The sequence below is a fragment of the Bison bison genome, unplaced genomic scaffold, assembly GCF_000754665.1.
Source record: "Bison bison bison isolate TAMUID 2011002044 unplaced genomic scaffold, Bison_UMD1.0 scf7180017864390, whole genome shotgun sequence".
NCBI classification, from domain to species: Eukaryota; Metazoa; Chordata; class Mammalia; order Artiodactyla; family Bovidae; genus Bison; species Bison bison.
Window position 1 is genome coordinate 6,242,446 of NW_011494962.1, and position 22,619 is coordinate 6,265,064.

At 38.0% G+C, this 22,619-nt stretch overlaps 1 protein-coding gene across 3 annotated transcripts in view; it reads right to left on the reverse strand.

The window, feature by feature from the left end:
• Positions 1 to 22,619, reverse strand: part of EPS8 (epidermal growth factor receptor pathway substrate 8) — a 196,624-nt gene that overhangs the window by 71,899 nt on the left and 102,106 nt on the right. For all 3 annotated transcript variants that reach the window (XM_010858741.1, XM_010858739.1, XM_010858740.1), the window contains 2 exons: positions 3,457 to 3,536; positions 299 to 372 (listed from right to left, as the gene is read on the reverse strand). In XM_010858741.1, the coding sequence (XP_010857043.1) occupies positions 299 to 372; positions 3,457 to 3,515 (133 nt within the window). In that variant the 5' untranslated portion in view covers positions 3,516 to 3,536. The remainder of the gene's footprint in view (positions 1 to 298; positions 373 to 3,456; positions 3,537 to 22,619) is intronic.

Here is a 22,619-nt window from a genome sequence, read left to right on the forward strand (position 1 = left end):
TGAAGATCAATAAACACATCACACATCATTAGATGGAGAAATCTACCTAAGGTACTTAGGTCTCCATAGAAAGCACTGAATACATTTCATCTGTAGTTCTAAATTGTATGACAGCCCGTAGACATTATGGCTTTGGTAGATTCCACAAAAATTATTTTTAGAATAATCCTTATGCATTTATCTCTACTTCATTCCCAATAATATAAACAAGTCATAGGTTCAAACTGTGGCTTTGAACATGTCATTTGCAAAAGTAGTCAGAAATGTATTTATACCCCCATTAAATATACGAACATACCATAGAGAGCCTTTGCACTTGTTCGTGAACTGTGATCTCTGTCCATGGAAAAGGTGGCTGATGATCCGTAGCCACTGTAATAAAAAAATAAAAAAAGGTAAGTGTGATGAGTTAAAGTCCAAACGAAGCAATAAAAAGTCCCAACTACAAATGCAAATTCCAGTGTACCACAATCACCATGTGTTTTTAGAAAAGTATGTAGAGTTTATACAGCTGGTTATGTCTAGAAATAGACTATCGGATCCTGATCCAACACAGATTCTCTCGAATGCCAAGTCAGAACCACAGCCAAGGGACTTGCCCTGGTGGTCCAGTGGTTAAGACTTTGTGTTCAAAATGCACAGGGTACAGGTTTGATCCCTGGTAGAGGAGCTAAGATCCCACATACCTTGTGAACAACAAAAAAAGACCAAAACATAAAAACAGAAGCAGTATTGTAACAAATTCAATACAGACTCAAAAAAAAAACAAACAAACAGCCATGGAGATTCAATGAGGTTGAAGCTAGCTTAGAAAAATTTAAGTTTACCATACTAAATTGAGTTTTGAGTGATCCAATTATAAAAAGTTCTCAGTCATTCAAACTATAGCAAAATAGACACTATTGTTTTCACAAATGCTTAAAGAGAAGTTAACAAAAATAACACTTTATCATTAAATCTGACTAGCTATACCCTACTTCCAATTTACTGTTATGTGAAGTAAACATTATTTAAATTTTTAAAATTTACTCAGTAAACATTTATTAAGCCCTAAAATCTAGAAACTCAATATTCAGAAAACTAAGATCATGGCATCTTGTCCCATCACTTCATGGCAAATAGATGGGGAAACAGTGACAGACTTTATTTTTTCAGGCTCAAAAATCACTGCAGATGGTGACTGCAGCCATGAAATTAAAAGACGCTTGCTCCTTGGAAGGAAAGTTATGACCAACCTAGACAGCATATTAAAAAGCAGAGACATCACTTTAACAACAAAGGTCCATCTAGTCAAAGCTATGGTTTTTCCAGTAGTCATGTATGGATATGAGAGTTGGACTGTAAAGAAAGCTGAGCACTGAAGAACTGATGCTTCTGAACTGTGGTGTTGAAGAAGACTCTTGAGAGTCCCTTGGACTGCAAGGAGATCCAACCAGTCAATCCCAAAGGAAATCCGTCCTGAATATTTATTGGAAGGACTGATGTTAAAGCTGAAATTCCAATACTTTTGCTACCTCATGCGAAGAACTGACTCATCTGAAAAGACCCTGATGTTGGGAAAGATGGAGGGCAAGAGGAGAAGGGGATGACAGAGGATGAGATGGTTGGATGGCATCACCAGCTCAATGGACATGAGTTTGAGTAAACTCTGGGAGTTGGTGATGGACAGGGAGGTCTGGAATGTTGCAGTCCATGGGTTGCAAAGAGTCAGACACAACTGAGCAACTGAACTGAACTGAAAATCTAGAAAAATGAGGAGTAAGGTGGGTAGCTTCCCTGGTGGCTCAGTGGTAAAGAATCTGCCTGCCAATGCAGAAGACAAAGGTTCGATCCCTGTGTTGGGAAGGTCCTTAGGAGAAGGAAATGGTAACCCACTCTAACATTCTTGCCTGGAGAATCCCATGGACAGAAGATCCTGGTGGGCTGCAGTCCATGGGGTCACAAAAGAGTCAGACAGGACTTAGCAACTAAACAACAACAAACGTGGGGGTAGGGAGTGTATTGTTAATACAACAAGTAAAATGGTTACTACAGAATGTGATATCTGGGTAAAACTAATAGATAAAACATCAAAAAAAGACTCAGTTTCTATAAGTATGCTCAAGAAGACTTGACTAGCATTTAAGCAGAATCTAAAAGAATGGAAGGCAGCTCCAGAAGCAGGTGAGAATTAAGTGAGGAAAAAGCATGTAGATCTTGCTCAAGAACAGTATGGCTGCTGAAGGAATAAGCATCTAATGGGATGTACAGAGATGAATGGCTCAAGAAGCAAGGAAGGCAAATAGAGAGCTTAAGAATTAAATTTCTATTCTCTTTATAGAGGGCGGAAACATGATCCAAACTACTTTTTAAGAAAGATAATCCAGGAATTAATGGCAAGGTAACCAGATGGAAAGACTGAAGGCAAAAGGAGGAGTGTGGCAGAGGATGAGATGGTTGGATAGCATCACTGATACAACGGATATGGATTTGAGCAAACTCTGGGAGATTGTGAAGGACAGGGAGGCCTGGTGTGCTGCAGTCCATGGGGTCATCAAGAGTCAGACGTGACTTAGCAACTGAACAAAACCAGATGGAAAGGGGCTGTAAAAATTCAAGCAGGAGATAAAGCCCACAAATAAAGTTAGAAGAGAAGGAACAGTTTGGGATAGAAATAAGAATTCCTTAATAGAAGAAATTATAGTAAATTCATGATTAAATGGATATTTATTATTAGAAAAAGGAAAAAATAAAGCTGTGGTAAAACTTTCTGACTTGAATAAACTGATGGACAAGATAAAGATGACACCTGACATACTCCCCTGGTGTCTCTTACTGACCAGCACTAAAGGTATTGGCAATCATCTTTGTAAAAAGATAAGGTGAAGCAATGTGAACAGGCTAGCCCTGAAAAATGTGAATAACCGAGCTATGAAAGACAGTGAACTCTAAATCAGAATGACCAATATAAAATAACAACAATATTAACCACAGTATAAAAGGCAATGGCCACTTAAGTCAGTGTACTGATTTCAAATTATATCTAAAGCCACAGGAACTGGCCTTTTTTTTATTTTACACAATGGAAAATATCTTGAGAGACTGGACTAGATGACATTTAACTTTCCTCAAGTGCAAATATTTTACAAATAACAAAAATTGAATGCTCCAGAGAAAGTAAAAGCTATGAAATAAAGTACATATTCAACTATGAAACCATTAATACATAAATTACCAGAACAAAACGTCTTCAATTAGATCACTGTCATTGGGGTTGATTGCTTAACCATCTTTTTTCTTTTGAGACACAGTAAACTTTTAACATTAACATATCTTAGTGTTACAAAGAAATTATTTATTGAGGAATGAACTACATAAATAAGTGAAACAGATCTTTTTGCTTAAAATATAAAACAATTAAAACCACCAAAACAAATTAAAATAAGCAAGAAATTAAATATAAAATTTCCAACTTACTTCATTTGAGATGGATTCATTCCAAAACCACTGGGATGACTGGAAATATGACCATTCATCGTGATTTTAATGCTTGTGTTCTGAAAAGAGAAAGGTTCATGGACTGAAGGCAGTAAAAAGGTTGAGACATCTCAGCTTTAAAGTTATTCATTCAACAAAATACGTGTCACTTCCAGGATGACGCTAGAAATATAAATATCTCCACCCTTTGAAAGCTCAGGCTCCAGAATTACATATGGACATACAAACAAAGATTAAATTGCCATTTTAAAATTGTTTTCCTAATATTTATTTACTTATTTAGCTGCCCTGGGTCTTAGTTGCACCATGTGGGATCTTTGGTTGCAGCACATGGGATCTAGCTCCCTGATCAGGGATCAAACCCCAGGTGAGTAAAAGAAAAATTGTAAATATAGTTCTGAACCCTCAAACTAGATAAACATAATTCTATATTTTACTCAATTTTATGAAATGTTATTTTAGTATTTCATTATGAAAGTAATATAAACTCATTAAATTAAAAAAAAAAAAACTTGAAAAATACAGAAAAGCACAAAATACAAAATAGACTGAGGGGAAAAGTATCACCCAACCCCATCATTTAAAGATAACCATTTAACAGTCCTGTCAGTTTCTTCCAGTCTTTTTTTTTTTTCTGTATCTAGCTTTTCTTTCTTCCTTCCTTCTTTCCTTCCTTCCTTCCTTCTTTCCTTCCTTCCATATTCTTTATTCCTTCTTTCAAAGCATATCTGACCACATCCTATCCATACACTTGGATACACCTTTTTTTCAAGAAGGTATTCATTTATACATTCCTTTTACTCTTTATAAGAAAAGCAACTTTTAAAATTAATACCAGATACTTCTCTTCAGAAACCATTTTTAATCTGTTTCATAAACTGAATAAATTTCCTTCAAATAAGATGAGTGCAAATAAGTAAAACTTCCTTATTGCCATATCCAATGGCCTTTTCTTTTTCTCCTAGACAGCATTCCTACACCTGAGTTATTTCTATTCACCCCTAAATACTTGGCCCTTCCTGGTTTCTGTGGCACTAAACTATTTTGGCTCTCGTCTTACATGTCTGACTTTTGTATGCATTACATTACTATGTTGCTTCAATAACTGAGAGGAAGGTGGGACGGATCCCAGCTTTATTATGAGACAAAGGCAAACAGAATAGAAACATTAACAACTACTGTGTGAGTTACATGTCAGGTACTATGATGAATACTGGGACTCCTAAGGAGATCAAAAGATCAAAAGAGACTATTGGGCCAATAGTCTAATAGGAAAAACATACACGTAGTAAGTAAATTCAATATTTTAAATTGTTGTTACTATTACAAAGGGAAAATTCAGGGCCAATTGGGGGGGTATATGATTTATGGGAACTTAAACAGGGAGGGCACAGAAAGTCTATAATAATATTCAAGGCCTAGTAACTTCAAATTAACTCTTTCCCATTCTTCAGATCTCAATTCAATCACCATGTCCTTGGGGAAGCATTTACTGACTTCTGTGAATAGATAAAAGCCCACTATCAGATACAATCAGCACTATACACAATTTTTCCAAGTATTTACCACAGTTGTAACTTCTCATTTGTTTAAATTAATTCCTGATTCTTCATTAGACTTTAAGCTCCATGAGGGCAGAGACTTATCCGATGACTGCTGTTTCTTAAGCATTAAGAATGGTACCAGGAACAGGCTGGGTGTTCATTAGATATTAATTCAAAGAAAGAAGGATGGACAGGAAGTCTACATCCTACTCTTCAAAGAGTCTACTGTATTCTTATGGAGACAAAACCAATCCATATGAAACACACAGTAGATAGGTCCCAAGGTATAAGGCTCTATTTTAAATCTATTAGAGGTTCTGAGAGAGGAAAAGCAAGGCAAACGCCATAATTTTTGGAAGGGTTGGAATTTGACCTAATTCTTAAAGAATGGGTAAGATTTATAAAGGTCCTCAAAACACTCAAGTTTAATTCAACATTTTCTGAGAGTCTTGTCCATATTTATTTACAGCTTAGAAGCAAATTTCTAAATTAAGGAACAAAGAAATATTGACCTTTAACCTAGGTAAATAGTGCACCCATAAAATTACATTTATACTATATTACTGTTTCTGTTTTTATTACTGTTGTTGATTTTCCTTTGATTTATACTTATACACAATCAGTGCACAGAGGTAAACCAGTTCTCTAGAGAAAAACAGAACCCTGATTTGTAATACTTCCTGATTTGCATTGTATAAATATTCCCACTATGGCTCATTCCAAGCTAGCAATGGTTTAACAGCACCTTACGCAATCCTGAATATTTCACAGTTGGTTCTCATAAGCCTATAGGATCAAGAGAGAGCATACCACTGTTACATTCTAGAATTTGGGCCAGGACAGAGGCCTGAGATAACATTATGGTGTCTCTGTGCAGTGTGTGGGTGTGTGTTCAGTCACTCAGTAGTGTCCAATTCTTAGTGACCCTATGGACTGTAGCCCACCAGGCTCCTCTGTCCATGGGATTTCCCAGGCAATAAAAATGGAGCAAATTGCCATTTCCTCCTCCAGAGGATCTTCTGGACCCAGGGATCAAACCTGCGTCTCCTGCATCTCCTTCACTGTAGGTGGATTCTTTACTGCTGAGCCACCAGGGAGCTAAAGGTTAGGACAGAGGCTTTCACAAAAGCCTAGAACTTTAACACCATTTCTGGCACTAACTAGCCTAAGCAAGTCAATTAAGCCTCTTTCTCTGTTTTTTCATCAGTAAAATAGAGGCAATTTGGTCTCTCTAGCTCACAGGGCTCAGAGAAGGCAATGGCACCCCACTCCAGTACTCTTGCCTGGAAAATCCCATGCCATAGTCCATGGCCATAGTCCATGGGGTCGCTAAGAGTCGGACACGACTAAGCTACTTCACTTTCACTTTTCACTTTCATGCATTGGAGAAGGAAATGGCAACCCACTCCAGTGTTCTTGCCTGGAGAATCCCAGGGACAAGGAAGCCTGGTGGGCTGCCGTCTATGGGGTCGCACAGAGTCGGACACGACTGAAGCGACTTAGCAGCAGCAGCAGCTCACAGGGCTAACAAAAGATCAAATGAGATAGATGTACAAGTTTCTCCTAAAGGTAAAAAAAAAAAAAATACTCTTTAAAACAAGCTGGTTCATTTAATACATAAATTAAACCCCCAGGGTTTATAGTGATTTTGGTCTAGTTTGCATTTTAAAACCACAGCAGGTGGTTTTAGTGAAAAGCGATAGCCACAGCTCATCTTTTTCATGTTTAATTCTTCATGACAGTCAAATAAATGCGTGGTTTGTGTTTTGTTTTAAAATAGTGATTTGTCAGAATGAGACACTTGAAAAAGGAATAGAAAATGTTGATTTGCTAAACTGAATTTTAAATATAGAAACTTTCCTCTTTAGCAACCATAGTGTCATTTGTCACAGATGCTCATGTAGCATTGTGGAGGCTTTCAGATATTTAAACAAAGCAATACAGGGCACTCTTTGCAAAGGAAACAATTACAAATGTTTGTTTTCCCTTAGGCTTTTGAAAGATATATCCTATTTATACTTATATGGACCATATATATGCTGAGTCCTCAGTTGCTTCAGTTATGTCCGACTCTTTGCGACCCCACAGACTATAGCCCACCAGACTCCTCTGCCCATGGAATTCTCCAGACAAGAATACTGGAATGGGAAGCCATGTCCTCCTCCAGGGAATATTCCTGACCCAGGGACTGAACCTGCATTTCCTGCATTGAAGGCAGATTACCGCTGAGCCACTGGGGAAACCATATATATGGTTTATATACATACATGCATATATATATATATATATACACACATACACACACACACACATATATACACATACATGCATACAAATATATATATATACACACACACATATATAAACCATATGTAGATATTTATCTGTACATAAGTCAAGTTGGCTTTATGAAGCACTGCTGTTAATAAAGCTAGTGGATGTGATGAGATTCCAGCAGAACTATTCAAATCCCTAAAGGATGATGCCATCAAGGTTTTGCATTCATTATGTCAGAAAATCTGGAAGATCCAGCAGTGGCCACAGGACTGGAAAAGGTCTATCCTCATCCTAATTCCCAAAAAGAGTAGTACCAAAAAATATGCTAACCATTGGACAAATGCACTCATCTCCCATGTTAGTAAAATCATGCTTAAAATCTTGCATGCTAGGCTTCAGGCTTCAGTATTATGCGAACCAGGAACTTCCAAATGTCCAAGCTGGGTTTAGAAAAGGTAGAGGAACTAGAGATCAAATTGCCAACATTCACTGGATTATAGAGAAAGCAAAGGAATTTCAGAAAAACATCAATCTCTGTTTCATCAGCTACACTCAAGCCTTTGACTATGTGGATCATGACAAACTGTGGAAAGCTCTAAACAGAGATTGGAATACCAGACTATCTTACTGTCTCCTGAGAAACTTGTACGCAGATCAGAAAGCAAAAGTTAGAACCCTGTATGGAACAACAGACTGGTTTAAGATTGAGCAAGCAGTATGACGGGGCTGTCTGCTGTCACCCTGTTTGTTTAATCTATACGCTGAGCACATCATGAGAAATGCCAGGCTGGTCTTCTATGAAGACCTATAAGACCTTCTAGAACTAACACCCAAAAAAGACATCCTTTTCATTATAGATGACTGGAATGCAAAAGTAGGAAGTCAAGAAATACCTGGAGTAATGGACAAACTTGGCCTTGGAGTACAAAATGAAGCAGAGAAAAGGCTAACAGAATTTTGCCAAGAGAACGCACTGGTTTTAGTAAACACCCTCTTCCAACAACACACTAGAAGACTCTACACATGGACATCACCAGATGGTCAATACTGAAATCAGACTGATTATATTCTTTGCAGCCAAAGATGGAGTAGCTCTATACAATCAGCAAAAAAAAAGACCAGGTGTTGACTGTAGCTCAGATTATGAACTCCTTATTGCCAGATTCACACTGAAATTGAAGGAAGTAGGGAAAACCACTAGATCATTCAGATATGACCTAAATCAAACTCCTTAGGATTATACAGCGGAAGTGACAAATACATTCAGGGGATTAGATCTGATAGACAGACTGCCTGAAAAACTATGGACGGAGGATCACGATATTGTACAGGAGGCAGTGATCAAGACCATCCCCAAGAAAATGAAATGCAAAAAGGAAAAATGGTTGTCTGAGGCCTTACAAATAGCTGAGAAAAGAAGAAAAGCTAAAGGCAAAGGAGAAAAGGAAAGATATACGCATTTGAATGCAGAATTCCAAAGAATAGCAAGGAGAGATAAGAACGCTTTCCTCAATGATCAATGCCAAGAAATAGAGGAAAACAATAGAATGGGAAAGACTAGAGATCTCTTCAAGAAAATCAGAGATACAAAGGAACATTTCATGTAAAGATGGGCACAATAAAGGACAGAAATGGCGTGGACCTAACAGAAGCAGAAGATATTAAGAAGAGGTGACAAGAATACACAGAACTATACAAGAAAGATTTTCATGACCCAGATAACCACAATGGTGTGATCACTCACCTAGAGCCAGACATCCCAGAATGTAAACTCAAGTAGGCCTTAGGAAACATTACTATGAACAAATCTAGAGGAGGTGATGGAATTCCACTAGAGCTATTTCAAATCCTAAAAGATGATGCTGTGAAAGTGCTGCACTCAATATGCCAGCAAATTTGGAAAACTCAGCAGTGGCCACAGGACTGGAAAAGGTCAGTTTTCTTTCCAATCCCCAAAGAAAGGCAATGCCAAAGAATGTTCAAACTACCATACAACTGCACTCATCTCTCACGCTAGCAAAGTAATGCTCAAAATTCTCCAAGCCAAGTTTCAACAGTATGTGAAATGTGAACTTCCAGATGTTCAAGCTGGATTTAGAAAAGGTAGAAGAACCAGAAATCAAATTGCCAACATCCACTGGATCACAGAAAAAACAAAGTTCCAGAAAAACATCTACTTCTGCTTTATTGACTATGCCAAAGCCTTTGACTGTGTGGATCACAACAAACTGGAAAATTCTTCAAGAGATGGGAATACCAGACCACCTGACCTGCCTCCTCAGAAATCTGTATGCAGGTTAAGAAGCAACAGTCAGAATTGGACATGGAACAACAGACTGGTTCCAAATTGGGAAAGGAATACGTCAAGGCTTTATATTGTCACCCTGCTTATTTAACTTCCATTCAGAATACACCATGCGAAATGCTGGGCTAGATGAAGCACAAGGTGGAATTAAGACTGTCGGGAGAAATATCAATAACCTCAGATATGCAGATGACACCACCCTTATGGAAGAAAGCAAAGAAGAACTAAAAAGCTTCTTGATGAAAGTGAAAGAGGAGAGTGAAAAAGTTGGTTCAAAACTCAACATTCAGAAAACTAAGATCAAGGCATCCTGTTCCATCACGTCATGGCAAATAGATGGGGAAACAATGGAAACAGTGACAGACTTTAATTTTGGGGGGCTCCAGAATCACTGCAGACGTTGACTACAGCCATGAAATTAAAAGATGCTTGCTCCTTGGAAGAAAAGCTATGGCCAACCTAGACAGTATATTAAAAAGCAGAGACATTACTTTGCCAACAAAGATCCATCTAGTCAAAGCTATGGTTTTTCCAGTAGTCATGTATGGATGTGGGTGTTGGACTACAAAGAAAGCTGAGCACTGAAGAATTGATACTTTTGAACTGTGGTGTTGGAGAAGATTCTTGAGAGTCCCTTGGACAGCAAGGAGATCCAACCAGTCAATTCTTAAGGAAATCAGTCCTGAGTATTCATGGGAAGGACTGATGTTGAAGCTGAAACTCCAATACTTTGGCTACCTGATGGGATGAACTGACTCATCTGAAAAGACCCTGATGCTGGGAAAGATTGAAGGCAGGAGGAGAAGGGGATGACAGAGGATGAGATGGCTGGACGGCATCACCGACCCGATGGACATGAGTTTGGGTGAACTCCAGGAGTTGGTGATGGACAGGGAGGCCTGGCATGCTGCACAAAGAGTCGCAAAGAGTCGGACATGACTGAGCGACTGAACTTAACTGAACTGTAAGCAACTATAGTCCCATAAAATTTTTGAAAAAATATAATAAAAGAGTTCCCAAATCCATGGATCTGGGACTCAGATCTCTGAAGAGAGCAGGTCAGGCAGTTGGAACTGGAATTCCTGAACAGGAACATGGAAGTTGCTACTGGGAATATGGGGAAGAGAGAGTGGTTGGATCAGATCTTGAACAATTTCTGAGCAAGGTTTCCATGAAATTTCACAAGTAGTATGAGGAATTTAAAGTGAAATCTGTATATATTTATTTATGTATGAGTTTTCCTTTTTACATGTACCCTCCCTATACAGGCTTGATAAAACCTTTCATCAGAATGTGTACCTTCCACATTATATTATCTCTATGACTAATAGTGGACTTACAGTCTTATATACTGGTTGCTACAATAAACTGACTTTCTGTTTTGTTTTGTTTGTGTTTCCATCACTCTGCTGCTAAGTTGCTTCAGTCGTGTCCGACTCTGTGTGACCCCATAGATGGAAGCCCACTAGGCTCCCCTGTCCCTGGGATTCTCCAGGCAAGAGTACTGGAGTGGGGTGCCATTTCCTCCCAACCATCACTCTAGAAGACAGATTTAAAAAGATATTGCTGATATTTATGTCAAAGAGTGTTCTACTTATGTTTTCCTCCAGGAGTTTTATAGTGCCTCATTTTACATTTAGGTTGTTAACTACTTTTGAGTTTACTGTTGTGTATGGTGTCAGAGAATGTTTCAATTTCATTCTTTTACATGTAGCTGTCCAGTTTTCCCAGCACCACTTATTGAAGAGACTGTCTTTTCTCCATTGTATATTCTTGCCTCCTTTGTTGTACTGAATTCATATTAGATGCATGGGTTTATTTCTGGGTTTTCTAACCTATCGTTCTATTGATTCATATGTCTGTTTTTGTGCCAGTACCATATGGTTTGGATGACTGTAACTTTGTACTATAGTCTGAAGCAAGTTACCCTGATTCTTCCAATTCATCTTTCTCAAGATTGCTTTGGCTATTTGAGGTCTTCTGTATTTCCACACATATTAAAAAATTTTTTGTTCTAGTTCTGTGAAAAAGGCCACAACAAATTGACTTTTAAAGGGGCATATACTTTATCAGTGGAAATTTTTGACTCAAAAGTACCCTGTGATGTAATTAATCAGCTAAAGTAGATTCTAGTGCCTCCTCACCACCTGCCACCCTTTTAAAGAGACTTATTTAGTCCACTGAATACACTTGAAGTCTTATTAAGACTGCAGCCTTTTATTAAAACTACAGTATTTTGAAATAAAATTTTAAATTTCTGAATCATATTAGGTTTACAGAAAAATTATGAAGATAACACAGAAAATTCTTGAATTCCCCATTCCCTTGTTAATATCTTACATTAACATGGTATATTTGTCACAATGAATCAGTATCAACATTTTTTATTAGCTAAAGTCAATACTTTATTCAGAGTTCCTTCATCTTTTTACCTTTTTTTTTTTTTTCTTTTCTGGAATCCTATCCACAATACCACATTACATTTAGTCCCCATGACTCATTAAGCTCCTCTAGAGTGTGAACATTTCTCAAAGTTTCCATGCTTTTGATGACTGAAAGGGCTGGAATAATAGATTATCACAAATCAGGTAACTTAAAACAACATAAATTTATTCTCTCATAGTTCTGGAGGTGAGAAGTCCAAAATCAAGGTGTCAACAGAGCTAAGTTCTCTGTGAAAGTTATAGGGAAGAATTCTTCCTTGCTCTTCTAGCTTCTGATGGTTGCTGCTAACCTTTGGTTTTCCTTGGCTTGTAGATGCATCACTTCAGTCTCTGTCTCTGCCTCTATATGACCTCTGCTTGCTGTGTCTCTGAGTCCAAATTCCCTTCTTTTCATAGGGACACCAGTCAGTGGATTAGTGTTCACCCCAATCCAGTATGATCTCATGGTAACTTGGTTTATCAACAAAGACCCTATGTGAATGAGGGGTTCACAAACAAACTAAATTGGTTCAGCTACTATGGAGAACAGTAAGGAGATTTCTTAAAAAACTAAAAACAGAGCTACCACATGATCCAGTGATCCCAATCCTGGGAATATATCCAGAGAAAACCATAATGTGAAAACATCCATAGACCCCAGTGTTCGCTTCAGCTCTATTTACAGTAGCTAAGACATGGAAGCAGCCTAAATGTCCATCAATAGATGAACAGATAAATAAGATGTAGTGTATAAAAAAAAATGTATATATATAGTAGAATATTACTCTGCCATAAAAAGAGTTAAATAATGCCATTTGCAGCAACATGGACGGACCTAGAGATTATCACACTAGAAGTAAGCCAGACAAAGACAAAATATCATATGACATTGCTTATATGTGGAATCTAAAAAAAGTGATACAGATGAATTTATAAAACAAAACAGACCCACAAACATAATAAATTTATGTTTACTCAAGGGGAGAGGGGAAAGGGATAAATTAGGAGTTTGGGATTAACATAAACACACTATGCATGCATGCTCAGTCACTTCAGTCTTGTCCAATTCTCTGTGACCCTATAGACTGTAGCCCACCAGGCTCCTCTGTCCATGGGATTCTTCAGGCAAAAATACTGGAATGGGTTGCATGCCCTCCTCCAGATGGTCTTTCCAACCCAGGAATCAAATAGCATAAACACACTACTGCTGCTACTGCTGCTGCTAAGTCACTTCAGTTGTGTCCGGCTCTGTGCGACCCCAAAGACGGCAGCCCACCAGGCTTCCCCATCCCCGGGACTCTCCAGGCAAGAACAGTGGAGTGGGTTGCCATTTCCTTCTCCAATGCATGAAAGTGAAAAGTGAAAGTGAAGTCGCTCAGTCGTGTCCAACTCCTAGCAACCCCATAGACTGCAGCCTACCAGGCTCCTCCGTCCATGGGATTTTCCAGGCAAGAGAACTGGAGTGGGGTGCCAATAAACACACTACTGTATATAAAACAGACAACCAACAAAGTCATACTGCAAACACAGGGAACTATACTCAATATTTTATAATAACCTATATGGGAAAAGAATACATATAACTGAATCACTTTGCTGTATATCTGAAACTAATGCAACATTATAAAATCAACCATACTTCAACGTAAAAGAATTTTAAATTAAAAATAAACAAATGAGGTCACACTAGTATGTACAGGGCAGTAGGACATGAACATTTCCTTTGGGGAGACACAATTCAACCTGCAATGATAACCTTGGCAGTTTTCTGAGGACTGCTGCACTTTGCTATTCTGTAGGATGTCTCTCTATAGGGGTTTGACTGATTTTTTTGTCATGGTTAGAATGGAGTTATAGATTTTGGAAGAAAGACATAGAGACGTGTGCCATTCTCATCACACCATACCAAGACTAGTACATGCTGCTACCCTGACTCAACATGGTTTATGCTGACCTTGGCAGCATTTGTCAGGTCTCCCCATGATAAAGTGACTTTCCTCACCACCATTACACAAGCCCTCTTGAGAAGGAGGTCAGTATGTATAGAACACTCTTAAGGGGTGGACAGTGATGCTCCATCTCCTTGAGGAAGAACTATCAACACAAATTATTATGAAGTATTCTACATAGAGACTTGCGTGTATTTCCCACCATTACTTTATTTATTCTATTTTTTTTTTTAAATATTAAACCGGTAAGATGGAAAAACAAAAAAGAAGTTTAGATTCACCAAATAAAAAGCCCTGATGATTCATTCCCTGTAAAACTCCTATTTCAAGTGGTCCAGAGAAGATCTGAGTTAAGCTTCAGTTGTGCTGGGTAAAGAATACTGCTAAAGAGAGAAAAGAACTAGAAAACAAAACCAAGAAAGCTACTAAAATCAGGGCATGAGAAAGATTATAGCCCTTAGCAAAAACCCCTGGCTACCACCAGCAAAAGATGATCAGAATTTTAAAAAGTAAACATTATTTAAGACGTTCCAATCTTCCCAGAAGTAAAGAGTTATTGGGCACGGATTCTCAGAAGAGGCGGGAAAATACTCACTGGGGACATTTTCTCTCAGGGTACAAATAAAAATACAGATTTTTCTTCTGTCAATTGATTCCTCAACTGAGCAGAATTCAGAGAACATTTTGGAAAAAGAAGTCAAGAAGACCATCTCACCCACCCCACCTGCCACCTCCCCCAATAATTTTTTTTTCAAATTTCTTCTTCTTGTACATCAGCCTTGAGGGTTACTATTCACTGATATTGTACGAACCTCGGTAGAAGGTTTCCAAAATTAAACTTGGTGCCATTGACTAATACAAAACAAAAGCCATGAGGAAATCAGGACTTCATATAATATATGATATATCTTAATTGCTAAACGTCCTTTTCCCATGGTAGTGCCCTATACTAAATTAACGCAGGTCAACATATCTTTTGACAAAGGCAAACAAAGAGTTATCTGGGCCTGATGTAACCCAGCTGGGTGGAGAGAAAGACAAAAAAAAAAAGTTCTAAATTATCCTTAGTGAAACCGAAACTCCTGAATTCAAATTTCATTATGATGTATTAAATGGTCCCTAAAAATAGTAAATCATAAAACCTTACAGGTACAATGAGAAGAGCTCTGACCCACAGATGAGACATAACATTTTAATATTTAACTACCCTGTTGCCAAGATTACCTTCCTCAGCATTACCTAGAGCAAAGGATGTTAAACAATAAACAGAACATGGCAGGCAATTAGCTCTAAATTTTCAGTACAGCTCCTTAAGAGAGCCCATGGTTTACAAACTAGACAACATAATTTTAGAAATGGTCACAACCCACAAAATGGGAAATGCCACCTTTAAGCAAATCCTGTGCTGAATTCATCCCACTTTTCCAAAACATAAATACATCTCCCTAAGGTTATTAGAAGTAAAAATGTTTAAGTTGAACACTTATCAGGATTGATACAGGACTTCAGGGAAAAAAAAGTACAAGTGAAGATCAGATCAGCTTACTGATATATTATAATGCACATGGTCACATCACCCCTACTCTGCTTCTCAGATACGTTATTAAAAGATGCTACTTCCCATCTTATTTCATCTTTCCCTGTCTGCCATATCACTCAAACATTAATTTGATAAGAAGACATGGAAGTCTCACATCTTATCAAAGACTATTCATTATTTCAATTTGTTTGATCTGTTTTAGCAAGACACAGTTTTACAGATCCAAATATCAGCATAATGGTTACACGGGGGCAGGTATTTCACTCTGATAGAAGACCCTGTGTACTGCTCTAGGTATCAGAGCATATCCACTTAAACGTACATAACTTTGTAAGCCCATGGCAAGTTCATGACTAGGCAGATAAGATAAAACTCTCAAACCATTCTGAACTTTTTCTTATTCCTATTATTCAATACAGCTTAATATTTTGTTGACAAATACAAAAATGCACTCCTTTCAAAATACTATTTTTCATTTATCCTCAGAAACAGAAGCAGTCCTAATATGCTGTTAGAAAGTGATGCAACAGAAAATAGTCAAAACAAAAAATGTCAATTCCAGTGATCACCTGCATTTGGCTGAATATGAAAATAACTGCTCAATAGTAGGTACTCCTGCTAAGAAAATAACCCTTGGCACCCCATCAAACTCACAGAATATCCAACACTAACAAAGCCTTCCTTGAAAACGTGTCCATCTTACAGAGATGGGGAAATTTTAGAGGGGGGAAAAAAAAGAAGGAAAAGGCATATTTAGGAAATGAGCACATTACAGGTAATGCAAAGCACAGTAAAGAGTTCAAGAGAGCTAGATTAGGGGTGAGTCTACAGAACAAAACCTCCCTCAAAGGACTAAATCAAAGAAGGCAAGATAAAGGCCTTTAGAAATGTATGGTACAGTGCGGGAGAGACATGAAAAGGATCATTTATGATACAATGTGGCAAGCAGAGCGCAGAAGACTAGGTGAGCCCCTCCTATTGAGAAGGGGAGGGCATTCAGATCCTAAACGCCTTCCGGTCTTCAGTTCGTGATGTATGAACCAGGTAAACCACAAGAGAAAAGGGAAGAGTGAAGATAAGAGTCAGCTTCATACAGTTAGGAAACCACCAGGAGTTCAGAGTTGCTGCAGAATAACTTGAAGAGGGAAGGCGTAAGGCGGAATGAAGCTGGAGATACGATGAGAATGAGCACCACAGAAGGCAAAGTTACACGTATATCTATTTGGTTAGACCCAAGTTCAGTTCGCGGAGAAGGCAATGGCACCCTACTCCAGTACTGCCTGGAAAATCCCATGGACGGAGGAGCCTGGTAGGCTGCAGTCCATGGGGTCGCTGAGGGTCGGACACGACTGAGCGACTTCACTTTCACTTTTCACTTTCATGCATTGGAGAAGGAAATGGCAACCCACTCCAGTGTTCTTGCCTGGGGAATCCCAGGGACGGGGGAGCCTGGTGGGCTGCCGTCTATGGGGTCACACAGAGTCGGACGTGACTGCAGTGACTTAGCAGCAGCAGCAGCAAGTTCAGTTCATCGTGTCTGTGCAATTGCCACTAACAGTACACTGGGGTTAAATTTCCTTTTTTGTACACTCTTTTCTCTTCATTAATAATTATCTTACCCTTGACCCTTAGTTCTCCTATGTACTTTTATTAATTTCATTCCTTTACTCTCCACCATAAGTGGTGGTCTCCTTTCAGTACATTTAAACACCATCTAGACTATCCTTTTCCTCTTTCTGTGGGCATTTCTCTCTGATCTCTATATATTCCTACCATGATCAGAACTGATGACTCTCTAAGCCTCCAGCAGGCTTTCATCGTGGTACCCAAATTCAACATCTTCCCCTTCATTAGCCTCATCTTTCTCCTATCTTAGATCCTTGTTTCCTGGATCCCAACTTTCCCACTTTCTTAAAGTTTGTTTTTTTTTGTTGTTAAATCTTGGAAAAGCACATACTTCTGGAACTTTCTGAGAAAGAGTATGATGAGAAAGGTAATTTCTGAAGCTTTATGTAACTATAAATGTGTTTAGTCTGCTTTCATAGATGATCAATATTTTGTCTCAGTTTCAAATTTCATACTGCAAATTATTTTTGCCCTGTAATTTTGAAGGCATTATTCTTGTGTCTTCACTGTTTTTCCTGAGATGACAAGGGTCATTCTCAGTATTCTATAAGGGCCTATTTTTTTTTTTCTTTCTGCAAGTTCTGGAATTTGGCGATCTTCAGATTTTCTCCCCTGATGTTTTCATGAATACATCAGTGTAGGAGTGTTTTTTAAAATTTAATATATTAGAAATTCAATAAGCCTTTTAAATTTGAAAATCATTTTCCTTAAATTCTAGTAAATTTTGAGTTATTTCTTGCACAGTTTCTTCACTACATTTTTAAAAATTTTCTTTAGAAAAAAAAAAAGCTTATTATTCAGAATAGGACCTCTTGGATGGAGTCTCTAATTTTCTTGTCTATTCGCTTTTGTTTTCCATTTCCTGTTAGTTTGTTCTACTTTTTGAGTGGCTTCCTCAACTTTATCTTCAAAATACATTTTAATTTCTCATTGTCCTTCATCAATTTTTAATTTTCAGGAGTACATTTTCATGCCCTACATGTTTCTTTCCTTAAAGCACCTCTTCGTATTTCCTAATTGCAGTGTATTCTTTGATATTTCTGAGAATATTAACAACAGTATTTTAAACTTTTATTCGCCCTTGTCTTTGTTTCTGTCAATTTCCTTGTTTAATCTAGGTTTGTTTTGGTCTTCGGATTTCTTCAAATGTCTGGTGATCACTGGTTGTTCCTCACCTTGAAGATGGAGCACTAAAAAGCTGACTGCCAAGTCTGTGAAAATGGGTGGGTCTTGTTAACAGGTGGGCTTCACTGCAGAGTGATCTGGCTGGGCTGTTCCACTTGGAGACCCCAACTATTAATACCTGTAAGTCCTCTGCACAAATGGATCAGAGTCTTCAAAGAAGCATCTTCTGGTTTCATACCTAGAGAATACATATCTGACTTCCAAAATCTGGGGGAGGAACTGAAATACCCTGAGGGTGTCTCACTACTTATTAAGTATTGCACTTAGCCCTCTACCCTCCATCTGTGCCTTGGTGTCTCCCACTCAAGAGTTCTCCACTTGACACTCTCCAGGGAGTAAACTTCTAGTCCTACTGGACAGTGGGGAGGCACCTGGGGTCCAAGTTCTCTTGAAACACACTGCCACCTCTTCCTCCTGTTTTCACCTCACCCTCACTGCTGAGCCTTTCTGATGTGAACCTCAATGTCTCTCCCTAGAGGCTCGGGTTTCAGTTTCTCAGGATGTGTAGGCTAGTTACAATCATTTCTGGATTTTCCAGGGTCCCTTGGGCTTACCAAGTTTCTGCATTTTTAAAATCGCTTCACTGTCATCTTTTTTGGAAGAAGCGGAATAAATGTAGTGCTTAATCTGCTTTTGGGAAATAGATGGGGAAACAGTGGAAACAGTGTCAGACTTTATTTTGGGGGGCTCCAAAATCACTGCAGATGGTGACTGCAGCCATGAAATTAAAGGACACTTACTCCTTAGAAGGAAAGTTATGACCAACCTAGATAGCATATTCAAAAGCAGACATATTACTTTGTAAACAAAGGTCCGTCTAGTCAAGGCTATGGTTTTTCCAGTGGTCATGATTGGATGTGACTGACAGTTGGACTGTGAAGAAAGCTGAGTGCCAAAGAATTGATGCTTTTGAACTGCAGTGTTGGAGAAGACTCTTGAGAGTCCCTTGGACTGCAAGGAGATCCAACCAGTCCATCCTAAAGATCAGTCTTGGGTGTTCCTTAGAAGGACTGATGTTGAAGCTGAAACTCCAATACCTTGGCCACCTCATGCGAAGAGTTGATTCATTGGAAAAGACTCTGATGCTGGGAGGGATTGGGGGCAGGAGGAAAAAGGGACGACAGAGGATGAGATGGCTGGATGGCATCACTGACTTGATGGACATGAGTCTGGGTAAACTCTGGGAGTTGGTGATGGACCGGGAGGCCTGGTGTGCTGCGATTCATGGGGTCGCAAAGAGTCGGACATGACTGAGCGACTGAACTGAACTGAATCTGCTTCTCTAATGTTTTTTTTAAAATCAAAAATGTCATCTTTATTACTATTAAGTTGTACCTAAGAACACGGCTTGTATATAAAATTAGATAGCTCATGGAAATTTGCTATATAATGTAGCAAGTTCAAATCAGGTGCTCTGTGACAACCTCAAGGGGTGGGATGGGTTAAGAGGCAGGAGGGAGATTCAAGAGGGAGGGGAGATAAGTATACCTATGGCTGATTCATGTTGATGTATGGCAGAAACTGAAACAATATGGTAAAGCAATTGTCCTTCAATTAAAAAGAAATTTAAAAAATTTTTTAAAGGAACATGGCTTGACTTGTGGCTTCTTATCATATCCTAAAATGTGTTTTCTCCCTTTTTAAAATTTTTTATTATATTTTTTCTATTATTTTTCAAATTCTTTTCTTATTTAAGATATTACGTATCTAATATATTTTCATGGCCTAAAAATGGACAGATATCTGTTAATGAAAAACTTAGGAGAAAAATTTAAGTCACCTCTAATATGAACTTGAGAAGTTAAGGTGGCTACGAAATATGAGTACAAGTTTATACTAAAAATAAAAGTACCATAAAAGTCAGAGTAAAAGCACACACACACACACAAATGAAGGTTATTCACTTTACAAAAAGTCAGCTGATATTTTGGTAGTATACAATTAACTGCCTGTTATTTTTGTAGCAACAAATGCTATTTTCAATTTCCAGGAAAGAAACATTATAATATGTAAAAGTGAGGCAATATCTCTAGCTAAATCAGGTATTATTGTTAACGAAAAATGCTGTAACTATTTTTCCAGAAATTAAATCATAGCACAACAGAGTTAGGTTTCTAAATGAAACCTGAAATTTATCCTTAAGTAAATAACCACTAATTTACTCATTTTAATTAAACAGATTTTTAAATAGTTTTTCCCAAAGAGATGCCTTTTAAAATAAATGTATCTGGGAGCAAATTCTTTGTGAGCTCCCCTCAAACAAGTCAAGAGATATCTGTGCATTCATTTTAAAATTCAAGTTGCCTATAAAAAAATAGAGTGAAGCTTTCTTTTCTTCAGAGATTAGATATTAGTCATAAAAACTAAAGGAAGAAAATTTAAGTCCCATGGGAAAAATTTTTAAATCAAGGCTATGAAATTTCATACTTAAAAGACAGTAAACATAACCTTTGACTGTAGACAGTACTACTTTTAAAAAACGTCTGCCAAATTATAACAAAATGGACATTTTCAAAAACAGACATATATCTGTTTACTATTGTAAAAAAAATAATGCTCATTTATTAAGCACTTTAGGGTGTCAGCCACTGTGCCAGGCACTATTTGTATATTATCTTACTAAATTCTTACCACCTTATGAGGTTATAAGAGTTTTATTATCCCTATTTTAATAGGAAATCTGGGACCTACAAAAGTTACAATTAAAGGTAACTCGGCCATGACAGCTGTGTGCTACCACTAAGAACTGACTGCCAGTCATACTTTTAACCACTGTTGTACACTTTCATTTAACTAATGACAAATCTGGTATTTTGAAGCTGGCTGGGGCTACGTCAACACTCATGAATTAAAAGCCAAAATGACCTTTTAAATAATTACTCAAACAAGATTCATCCAATGTTTTTCGGCACAAGTCAATAACAGTACTCATTCATGCATTTGCTCCTTCACATGGATTTACTAATAACCATTCCATAGTTGCTGGTGCTCAAGATACACACTGTTAAATAAAACTTCCAGCATTGATGAAAAAGAACAATATCATCACCATTCAGTGTAGTAGCTGGGCACAAGTATTAAATACCTGAAGTGTACCTAGTACTACTGAAGGTGAAGGTGAAGGTGAAGTCGCTCAGTCGTGTCTGACTCTTTGCGACCCCGTGGACTGTAGCCTACAAGGCTTCTCTGTCCACGGGATTCTCCAGGCAAGAATACTGGAGTGGGTTACCATTTCCTTCTCCAGGGGGATCTTCCCAACCCAGGGATAGAACCCAGGTCTTCCGCAATGGAGGCAGACGCTTTAACCTCTGAGCCACCTTTTAATTTTACTAAATTTAATTTAGTGGTGCTTCTTCATGGTGCTTATAATCTAGTGGGAAAGCCAGAATGAAATAAGTAAAATAACAAATATAGTAATATATCATTTGTTAATTGCTTAGAAGAAAAAGAACAGAAAAGGTGGAGGACAGAGGAGGCTGGTGTGCAACAGTCCCTGGGGTCGTGAAGAGTCAGACATGACTGAGCAACTGAACAACAACTTATAAATCTATAAAGTCAGACTGAGTCAAACCTAGCTACAAAATTCTGACAAGGATGGGACTGAGAGATCCATTCTGAAAATGTTATTTCAGGATCTCACCACTTAAAACCTAGGATAATTAGTGTAACTTTAAAACAAAGAATTTATGCATGTTTTTGAAAGTGCTTTCAGTGTTTCAAAAGTGATGAACAGAAAAAATGCCCTGTTGGCGAATACATGCAAAAATAACTCTGAATGATAATGTTGTTTTTTTTTTTTAACCCTATTCCAGGTAACAATCTGAATTTAAACTAAACAAAATAAAAGATAATAGGAAAGAAGAATTGAAAAAACTAAAGTAGGAAATTAAAAGACGCTTGCTCCTTGGAAGGAAAGCTATGACAAACCTAGACAGCGTATTAAAAAGCAGAGACATCACTTTGCCAGCAAAGGTCTGTATAGTCAAAGCTATGGTTTTTCCAGTAGTTGTGTACAGATGTGAGAGTTGGACCATAAAGAAGGCTGAGCACTGAAGAATTGATGCTTCTGAATTGTGGTGCTGGAGAAGATTCTTGAGAGTCCCTTGGACAGCAGGAGATCCAAGCTGTAAATCCTAAAGGAAACCAACCCTAAATACTCAGTGGAAGGACTGATGCTAAAGTGGAAGCTCCAATACTTCGGGCACCTGATGCGAAGAGTTGACTCATTAGAAAAAAAAAAAACCCTGATGCTGGGAAAGATTGAAGGCAAAAGGAGAAGAGGGCAGCAGAGGA